Genomic DNA, 10,322 nt, shown 5'->3' on the forward strand with positions numbered 1-10,322 from the left:
CTGAGCCATCTTGCCAGCTTGTGCTCTTTCTTTTTAAAAACACTATGAGTTTTGTTTTATGTATGTGTGCTCTGTCTGCACGTACAACTTCATGCCAGAAGAGGGCATCAGATCTCACTGTAAATGGTTGTGAGCCACCATGTGGTTGCTGGGAATAGAACTCCAGCCCTCTGGAAGAGCAGCCAATGCTCTTAACTGCTGAACTATCTCTCCAGCCCCTCTGTGTCTCTTAAAAGGACACTCGACATTAGATCTAAGGCCCACACAAGTAATCCTAAATTTGCAGTTTACAGGCGCTGCCGAATCCCACTGCAGCCTCCGTTCAGGTGCTGTATATTTCAAGGCACGACAGTGACATCAGCCAATGTTCCTTGGTGACTGAGGAGCGTGGTGGAGCCCTGGACATACTGCAGAGCTACCTAGTGGAGTGCTCCCTCTCCCCAACCCCCCCTGCCCCCCATTCAGGAATCTGCTGAACTTGAAGCTGCATCCTCTCTGGTTAAAGCACTATCTTCAGCATATCTTGCAGCAGAGTCTCGAGGCGGACTCTGGCCCCTTGGGTTCATTACTCATCCTGTTTGAAATCAGAATCCCAGAGCTGCTGTGTTGATGCAGCAAATGTGCCTGCTGCTCCTGATGGTTACACATGCATCAAACCGAGGGCAGAGGGCAGCATTCCATAGGAATCAGGTGTCTTCATCAGGGTTTCTGCTGCTGCGAAGAGAACATGACCATGATAATTCTTACAAAGTAATGCATTCCCTTGGGGCTGGCTTACAGTTCAGAGGTCTAGTCCATTATCATCATGGCAGGAAACAAGGTGGTACGCCGGCAGACATGGTGCTGGTGAAGAAGCTGAGAGTTCTCCATCTTGATTCACAGGCAACAGGAAGTCAACTGTAACAGTGGGTGTAGCTTAAGCATAGGAGACCTCAATGCTCACCTCCAAAGTGACAAACTTCTTTCAACAAAGCCATACCTCCTCCAAAAAGGCCACACCTCCGAATAGTGATACTCCCTTTGGGGGCATTTTCTTCAAACCACCATGCATGGTTTAGATCCTGTCATCTTTATAGTTAGTTCTCAACCTTGAAGCTTACACATTTGGAGATAGGATGTCCCTTCCGAGCAAAGACAGGACAATTCTCTGAACGACACTGGTGGTCAGGCTGCAGTGGCTGGGAGCAATGACTGCCCTTTCCTTTCCAAGGCCATCATCCAGGGTTGCCTGTTCTGGGGTATCCAGTGTAGTGATGAGCTTGTCCTTGCCAGTGTTTGCTGGGATCAAGGTAACCATGGTGGCCAGGTTCATTTGACTGCTGATTCCCGTACCGTCCACTAGGTGGAGCTGGCTTTCTGCCTGACTTGCTCTGCAGGTTCTCTCTCTCTCTCTCTCTCTCTCTCTCTCTCTCTCTCTCTCTCTCTCTCTCTCTCTCTCTCTCTCTCTCTCTCTCTCTGTCTCTCTGTCTGTCTCTCTCTCTCCCTCCCTCCCTCCCTCCTTCCTTCCTTTCTTTCTCTTCTTTCTTTTTCCTTTCCCTTTCTTCTTTCTTCCTTTCTTCCTTCCTTCCTTCCTTCCTTCCTTCCTTCCTTCCTTCCTTCCTTCCTTCCTTCCTTCCTTCCTTCCTTCCTTTTGTTTTTTGAGATAGGGTCTCACTGTGTAGCTCTGGGGGTCCTGGAACTAGCTCTTGTAGACCAGGCTGGTCTCGAACTCACAGAGATCTGCCTGCCACGGCTTCCCGAGTCCTGGGATTAAAGGTGTGCACCATCACCACCCGGTTCTTGTGCCATAGTTTTAGGGTTGTTTCATTTGCATTAGGATCCTGGTGGCAGTAATTGCCGAAGATTTGGGCTGAGATACCAAGCCCTGTGCTGTGGGCAGACATCCTGGGAGATTGCTTTGGATGGCAGCAGTAGAGCTGTTGTGTAGTAGATCTTCAGGTGTCCGCGAGTTTCTGGGGTTCACGGCATCTATGCCCTATCCCGCCAAGTAAGTCTGCCGCCCAGTCCAGGCTACTCCACCTAAGACTGCTTGAGAGACCTGTTCTGGTCTATTCCACACTCCGGTCAGAGGGTCCCCATCATGCAGACTTGCTGCTCATATAGACATTTACCTGGTTCCGCACCTTGCAGTAGTTTCATCTGGCTGCTGAATTAATGTCAATCCTGGTAAAGACTTGATGGAAGGGAAATTCAGAAAAAAAGAAATGACCCAAAATAACCACAAGCAGAAAGGGAGCTCTCAAGAGCTACAATGTTAGAATACCTGTCTATATCAGCTGGCATCTTGACTCTGCCCCTGCTCCTCTGATGGGGACAAAGTCTGGATCCTGAGATACAAGAGGCCCAGAGGGCTCTTATCCAGTCCTCCTTTGAGCATCTCTTCTGGTTCAGGTCCTGTGGGGGAAACTGAAGCACCAGGTAATTTGCCACGGGGTCCAGACTGGTTAGCTGGACACAGCCCTGCATCTGTGGGTGATGGAGGCAGAAAGCTGGCGCTGTCCGGGGTATCTGGATAGGCAAGGAGACCAGGTGTGGGGACCGAGAAGGGGCACATTGCCAACCATTATCCACAGAGCCATCTTGGCTCTGTCAACGTAACATTGCTGGGTGTGGAGAGAGAGACCGAATGTAAAGAGGCACATGCTAACTCAGAACTTGGATTGCTTTCTTGTTTTTTTGAGACGGCATCTCCCCAGGAATCCTAGACAGGCCTGGGGCGCCTCATTAGTCTGGCTTTGAATTCATCGTCTTTTTGTCTTAGCTTCCCGAGTGCTGGAATTCTAGGTTTATGCCACTATTGCGGCTTTTAATGGTCATGCTTGGTGCTTCAGTCTCAGAGTGAAAGGGTCAGTGATGGCCTCCACTCTACCCATCAAGAGCTTGTGTTTTCAGCTGATGGACAGAGCACCTGTGCTGCTGACCCCTGGAGGCCACTGCCCATCAGCGGGATGGGTTTGGAGTCTCTACAGTGGGAGCAGGAGACAGCAGGCGTTGGGAGTCAGGTGCCATGGAGACTGTGGAAGAGTGAGGGAGCAGGAAGAACAGAACGGAAGCGTCTCACTATGGAGGAGAAAGGGCGCTGCAGGGAGGGTCAGTCATAGCAGAGGTGTGGAAGTGTCCTGGTCACTGAGGCAGGATGGCCTTGAAGGTCTATGGTGGAAGCAGGGAATGGTGGGGAAGGAAGGAGGGAGAGGTGCAGCGGGTTGGAGGACTGGTGTGCTGACGGAAAGGGCTTCAACTTGGCCCTGAGGTCACTGAGGACCCCTTAGAGGGAACAAACTGTCTTCACTCCTTCCTTCCCTGCCTAGGGAGGATGCCCCAATGCCCAGAGAGGATGCCCCAAGCTCCCTGGCCAGGGGAGGAGTTGCTGAACTCTGCTCAGTCCGCAGCTGGGGGAAAAGAAGGCTCCTATCAGGGCCGCACAGCTGGCCAGGAGCAGGGCAGGGCTGACACCGGCTCCACTCCCCCAGTGTGGCCTCTGCCCTTCCTGAACAGCCATCCGAACTGAGCCACAGGCCCCTTCAAGAGATCCACTGTGCCCACGTCAACACCCAGCTGCAGTCCACGACCAGGTCAGTGCAGGGCTTTACCAAGGGGCCAGAGGATGGAGAATGGGGGCTTTCGTTGCGTATCAGCTTCTCTGCCTTGGTTGGGGAGCGAATAGTCACAAGAAAGAGTAACAGAGCAGAGAGAACTTTATCTAGTCACGAAGGGAAAGAATATTAATCCACCCCCAGAGAACAGGTTGAGAGACTCCAGGGAACTCTGGGGCCTCCTCATTTGGTTGCTTCTTGCACGAACTGGGGTGTCTGCTAGTTGCCCTTGACTGAGCTCTGAAGAGGTTGGGGAGCTAGGCAAGTCTTGGTTAAATGAACCCTGTGCAAGTTACCCTTGTAATGGAGTGCTGGGCCAAATGGGCCTCCGTGCACCCCATGTGTGTGCCGAGCCGAGCAGGTTCAAATCCGAGGATGAAGGTAGCAAAGAGACAGTCATACTGTGAAGGAAGGTGCCGTTTCATCTCATCTGGTTACTCAGGGGACATCTGCAGGCCTGTCACTGTTTCTGCCAGGCCTCTGTGTGCCTGGAAAATACCGTAAGAAATGAGTCTTACTGAGTACGCCATCCCAGAGGAATGGAACTACTTTTAATGTTTAGTTTCTGCGTAGGAAGTAAGTCAGTTTCTTTTTACTTTTTTTTTAAGTTTTTTTTGTTTTTGTTTTTTAGTTTTTGTGGGGTTTTTTTTGGTTTTGTTTTTAGAATTAGGGTCTCACTGTGTAGCCCTGCTGACCTGGCATTTGCTCTGGGATTAAAGGTGTGCACCACCACACCAACCTAGATTTATTTTTCAAGTTCATACACACACACACACACACACACACACACACACACACACACACACACACACACTTACATGTGTGTGGAAGCCAGAGGACAACTTGTGGGAGCCAGCTCCCTCTTTTCAGTATGTGGGACCTGGGATTGAACTCTCTTCACCAGCCTTAGCTGCAAGTGCCCTTGTCTGCGGTGCCATCTTGCCAGCCCCCTCGATAGATCTTAGGGAAATGTTCTGAAATGGTGGCAAAGCACTATGCGAGGAGCACGTTCTTGGTACTATTGTTCACGTAGAGGGTTGGATATGATGAGGTCCAATGATTAGGGAGGATGGCAGATGGGTTTGGGCAGCCCAGAGCAGGTACAGAAACAGACAGAATGTGGCAGGAGTCTAGGGCCAGCCTGGATGCAGGATCCTGAGGAGTGAGGAATGCATGGGCCTTGGGAGATCCCAGGGGCTCTGGTGAATCTGCCCCCCCTGCAGGGCACAGGCATCGCTGTGAGTGGGGAGCTGTTTGTAATATACCGCACATGGGTAGGAGAACTCTGCTGAATAGTTAAGGGACCCAAGCTTAGTCGCCAGAGGGTAGGGCATGGCTCAGAACGGTGTGGGTTCATGAGCTATCTCTAACGCTGTTTTGAAGACTGGAGATGTTAGCTACCCTTGTGGCCTTCCTTCTCCATTGCGATGGGGCCACAGTGCCCCTCATCTCATGGGACGTGTGCAGTAGATGTCTAAGGATCCCCGTGTGTTCCAGACAGTAAACGTCAGTCTCAACCATTAGTTCACACATGCGCTCCTCCTCCTGGATAGCTGCCAGAGCATCCCCCCTCCTCTTGCCTTCTGTGTCCAAATGCAGTTCCCTCCCCCAGGTTCCTCATCCTCTGATCCTACCTCAGCAGGAGGCTTTTGCCTTGTCTGGTGCAGGGGTGGGCAGTTAGAGCCATATGACTGGCTGGTTTCTTGCAGAGTCCATGGAAGAGAAACACTTTGGGTAAAGGCTGATCCTTGCCAGACACCATGGAGGGACCTGAGGGACCCAGTCCCGAGTTCCCTGCCTTCTCAGCAGTTGTTCCCCTTCCATCTCATGGTTGTGCTTTCTCCTCGCAGCTCGGATCTGAGACCCTGCAGTTGACGCCATGGACCCGCCACCCTGCGAGGGCTCCCCAGGTATTTGTGTTCCTCTGGCCTCTTCTGTGGCCTAGACCGCCATTCCTGAGTGCAGAGAAGTTGAGAACAGAGAAGGGGAGACCCAAGGGGGAACTACAGGAAGTCTTCCAACACCAGATCCCTTCCTGGGGCGTATAGGCAGGACTCACCTCCTCCCTGTCCTGCCTCCTCGGGTGGGACCAGGACAGTCTGGGAAGCTGACTCTGTGGATACCGTCGCTCAGGCGCTTCCATTCTGTCCTCCAACCTCACTTTCCTTTCCAACTAGGGAGCAAAAACTTCATCGAGGAAACCACTGAGTACCTTCAGCACTCATCAGGGAGGGGAGATCTACGGCTGCTGCTGACTCAAGATGGAGCCTGGGAGGCCTTCGTGGCTGAGGCTGAGTTGTCCAGGTCACCTGCGGTTGGGCACTTCCCCCCATTTTCTGGTTTCTCTCCCTGCCTTTGGGTGGTGTGGCCTCATTCACCACCCAGTGTCTTCGTTCACATGCTAATTGTCTCCAGAACACCTTCATGGATGTACCCAGAACTGGGCTCTGTGGGTGTCCCATTGTCCCTCAGGGAACTTGAGAGCCACCAAAAGGCTGGACAGTACACCATCTTCAAGGCTGACCTGGGATCTTTCATTCTCCTGGAGGTCAATGCCTTTAGTCTCCAGTTCCCTGGAGGTCAGAAATGATACTAAAGCCCCCACCACATACTGTCTGGTTAAGACTGAGCACCCTATACAGGGCGTTCCTGGGAACAGAAGTGGTTTGGATCTTGAATTTTCCTGATTTTAAAATATTTTCAGCTATGATCCATCGTAGGAATGAGATCCAAGTCTCAACATGAAGCACACTTCTATATTTTTTACACCGAGCAAACATCTTAACTTCCTATGCTCTTGTTAGCACCCTTGTGTTTGAGTGTGACCTGTCCCCTGAGATCAACTATGGGGTTTTCCACTGTGGCATCATTTTGAAGCCATTCACACTTAGAATAGTCAGTCAGGGTTACTCAGTTCGAATGAGCTTTCTGCTAAAGTCCCAGCCAGATGCAGACGGTCCTGGCAGGCAGAACATAACCCAGATGACCCAGCTTACTGCTATGCCTCAGCGGCTGAGGGTTGAAGGGAGGCAATTCACAACACCCTAGCAAAGACTCCATGAATTAAGGGTGACTTATGTTCCAATCTTGCCTCCCTGTGTCCATCAGCAGAGTTCTCCCCAACCCCTGACATGTGTTGATGACCACAGTGTTACTCTTGAGTAAGAAGCATCTTCATCAAACACATGACACCAAGAGCATTCCTTTGAAAAGGTCTAGCTCACATTGGCCTTGAACTCAGACATAACCAAAGATGATCTTGAACTTCTGATCTTGCCTCTACCTCCCAAGTACTGATACTACTGACTTGTAACATCATGCCTGGTTTTATACAGTGCTAGACCCCTTTGCCTGAATGTATATGTGTGTGCCTGGTGCCCCCTGAGGCCAGAAGAGGGCCTTGGAACCCTTAGAACAGGCAGTTGTGCTCTCCCATGTGGATGCTGGGAGTCAAACCTGGGTACCCTGGAAGAGCAGACAGTGCTCTTAGCTGCTCAGTCATCTCTTTAGCCACAAGAGCATCTTAAACAAACCAACAAAATTTATATTATATTATCTATTTATATATCATCTCTTTAGCCACAAGAGCATCTTAAACAAACCAACAAAATTTATATTATATTATCTATTTATTTTTGAGACAGGGTCTCTTTATATAGTTCTGGCTGTCCTGGAACTCATTCAGTAGACCAGTCTGGCCTCAGACTCAGAGATCTGCTCGTCTCTACCTCCTGAGTGTTGGGATTAAGGTCATGTGCCACCATGTCTGGCAATTTATTTACTCTTTATTTAGATGCGTGTGTACATGCACATTCCCCTGGAGGCCACAAGAGGTCAGCAGAGCCTTGGATTTGGAGTTACAGATTATTGAGGGCCTTTCAATGTGAGTGTTGAGATCTAAATCCCAGCCCCATACAAGTTCAACAAGCAGTCTTAACTGCAGAGCCGATTCTCCAGCACCTCATGAAGAGCATCTTAACATGGCCTTTGCTCATTATCCTCTACTGATGAAGACCATTTTCGATTACCAAGTGTTCACCAGCAAAAGAAAGATTCTGCATGTCCGTAAAATCCCTCCTGAGCCACAGAAAGCATGCTGTCATTTGCACATGTCATGTGTTATGGAGCCTATAACAAACTATCTGTCTGTCTGTTGTCTGTCTGTCTATTTATGATTTTATTTTATTATTTTTTTCATGGTTTATTTTTTTATATTTAAAAATTTCCATATCCTCCCCTCCTCCTCCCCCTTCCCTCCCCTCCTCCTCCCCCTTCCCTCCCGTCCTTCTTCCCCTTCCCTCCCCTCCCCTCCACCCATACCTCCCCTCCCTCCCTCTCCAGGCCAAGGAGCCATCAGGGTTCCCTACTCTATGTTAAGACCAAGGTCCTCCCAACTCCCCCCAGGTCCAGGAAGGTGATCGACCAAGCTGAGAAGGCTCCCACAGAGCCCGTCCATGCAGAAGAACCAGAGCCCAGCGCCATTGTCCTTTGCTTCTCAGTCAGCCCCCACTGTTGGCCACATTCAGAGAGACGGGTTTGGTCTCATGATCCATCAGTCCCATTCCAACTGGAGTTGGTGATCTCCCATTAGTTCTGTCCCACTGTCTCCATGAGTGAACACACCCCTCACGTTCCTGACTTTCTTTCTCATGTTCTCTCTCCTTCTGCTCCTCATCAGGACCTTGGGAGCTCAGTCCAGTGCTCCAATGTGGGGCTCAGTCATTTTCTTCATCTATCGCCAGGTTTAGGTTCAGTCCAGATGGAATTCCAGGGCACAGGATCAGGGATTCCAGGCAGCCCAGGGATGCCGCCCAGACAAAAGGGCCAAGGTGGGGGCAGGGCGGGATGGAATATCACACAGCTAACCTGGCAGCACAATCTGAAGGAGTCCGCACTCCCTTGCAGGAATCCTCAGACCTGCCTGGAGGCCAGAGTCTGACCCCTTTGGGTGGATGGCCTTAGTACAGGAGCAGGACACCTGAAAACACAGTCCAGATGGAATTCCAGGGCACAGAATCAGGGATTCCACATGATTTTTTTTTTTTGAGACAAGGTTTCTCTTCAGCTTTGGAGTCTGTCCTGGAACTTGCTCTGTAGACCAGGCTGGCCTTGACACAGAGATCCACTTGCCTCTGCCTCCCAAGAACTGGGATTAAAGGCATGCACCACCTGGCTTGTTTTATTTATTTATTTGTAGTACTGGGCATGGAACCCAGGCCCCATGCATATTAGACCGGCAGTCCAGCCTTGACCTAAATCCACAGCTAAACTCTCTCTTGATGCCTGTTACAGAGCTGATGCAGACGCACTGCGTGATGCTCTCAGTGACCTCACAGCAAATATGGCCGAGGAAGACCAAGACAGGCTCCAGCGTGAGCTGCAGGACACGGAGAAGTTTGTGGAAACGTTTCCTCAGGTGAAACTGGAAATCGAGGAACACATCAGGAAGCTCCAGGCCCTTGCAGATAAGGTTGACAAGGTTCACAGGGACTGCACCATCTCCAAGGTGGTGGCCGGCTCCACCAGCACTGTCTCCGGAGTTCTGACCCTTCTTGGCCTCGCTCTGGTACCTGTGACAGCTGGGGTCAGTCTGATGCTCTTGGCAACGGGGATGGGCCTGGGAGCAGCGGCGGCTGTGACTAGTGTCTCTACTGGTATTGTGGACTATACAAGTGAGTCATCGGCCAAAACGAGAGCCAGCCACCTGGTGTCAAGCAGCATGGACAAAGTGAAGATGGTTGCAGAGGCCGTGGTTCATTCAGGGCCCCGAGTCTATGAGTTATCCGAGAACTGCTACCGAGTCCTGCGATGCCTTCAACAGAGCATCTACGCCATCAAGCTCACCAAAGCCAACCCTGCCTTAGCAAGCAGTGCCAAGCGCCTCTTGACCATGGGGAGCATCTCTGCCCAAAGTGGAAAGCAGGTGAAGAACGCCTTTAGGGGCACTGCCCTGGCCATGAGCAGAAGAGCCTGGGTCATGAATGCAGCCGCCACGGGTGTGTCCCTCGTTGGGGATGTGATCGGCCTTGTGAAAGAATCCAAGCGTTTGCACAACGGGGCAAAGGCGCAGTCGGCTAAGGAGTTGAGGCAGCAGGCTCAGGAGCTGGAGGAGAAATTGGGGGTGCTCATCAAGATCCATGAGAGTTTGCAGTCAGGCTCAACTCAGTAACAGGCTCCCTCTCCCAAAGTAGTGCAGAAGTCTGGGGAGGTGTTCGGGGGCAGAGACAGGCGTTTTGTTAGAGGAAATCAAGCCCTTCTAACATGGCGTTCAGGACTTAGGCATCTCTTCTTTTCAAAAACTTTGTCGTGTTTTTTTTTTGTTTTTTTTTGTTTTTTGTTTTTTGTTTTTCGAGACAGGGTTTCTCTGTGGCTTTGGAGCCTGTCCTGGAACTAGCTCTTGTAGACCAGGCTGGTCTCGAACTCACAGAGATCCACCTGCCTCTGCCTCCCGAGTGCTGGGATTAAAGGCGTGCGCCACCACCGCCCGGCTCAAAAACTTTGTCGTGTTTTTATCCCAATCTGTCACTCCCCTGCACCCAAGCTGGCTTCTCCCAGCTGACCTGTGCCGAATCACCTTCTGGCCATTTCCGTAGTGTCCCACCCGGTCACTTCCGGGGTTGAGGTTCATTAGGTGGCAAGCCATCCTTGGCGGGACATGGGCCTTATTATGTGGATAAGCACAGCTTCTCTCCCTGGTTCTGAAACCTCTTTGGAAGCACTAGGTTGCTT

The 10,322-nt window shown here is 51.0% G+C and overlaps 1 protein-coding gene across 1 annotated transcript; it reads left to right on the plus strand.

The window, feature by feature from the left end:
• Positions 1-5,472: 5,472 nt before the first annotated feature.
• On the plus strand, positions 5,473-9,762 carry Apol2 (apolipoprotein L2). Its single transcript, XM_038341197.1, has 3 exons — positions 5,473-5,503; positions 5,771-5,897; positions 8,886-9,762. The coding sequence occupies exons 1-3, from the start codon at positions 5,473-5,475 to the stop codon at positions 9,760-9,762; spliced, it is 1,035 nt and encodes a 344-aa protein (XP_038197125.1).
• The last annotated feature ends 560 nt before the right edge of the window (positions 9,763-10,322 follow it).

This window comes from Arvicola amphibius, chromosome 9 (assembly GCF_903992535.2).
Source record: "Arvicola amphibius chromosome 9, mArvAmp1.2, whole genome shotgun sequence".
NCBI classification, from domain to species: Eukaryota; Metazoa; Chordata; class Mammalia; order Rodentia; family Cricetidae; genus Arvicola; species Arvicola amphibius.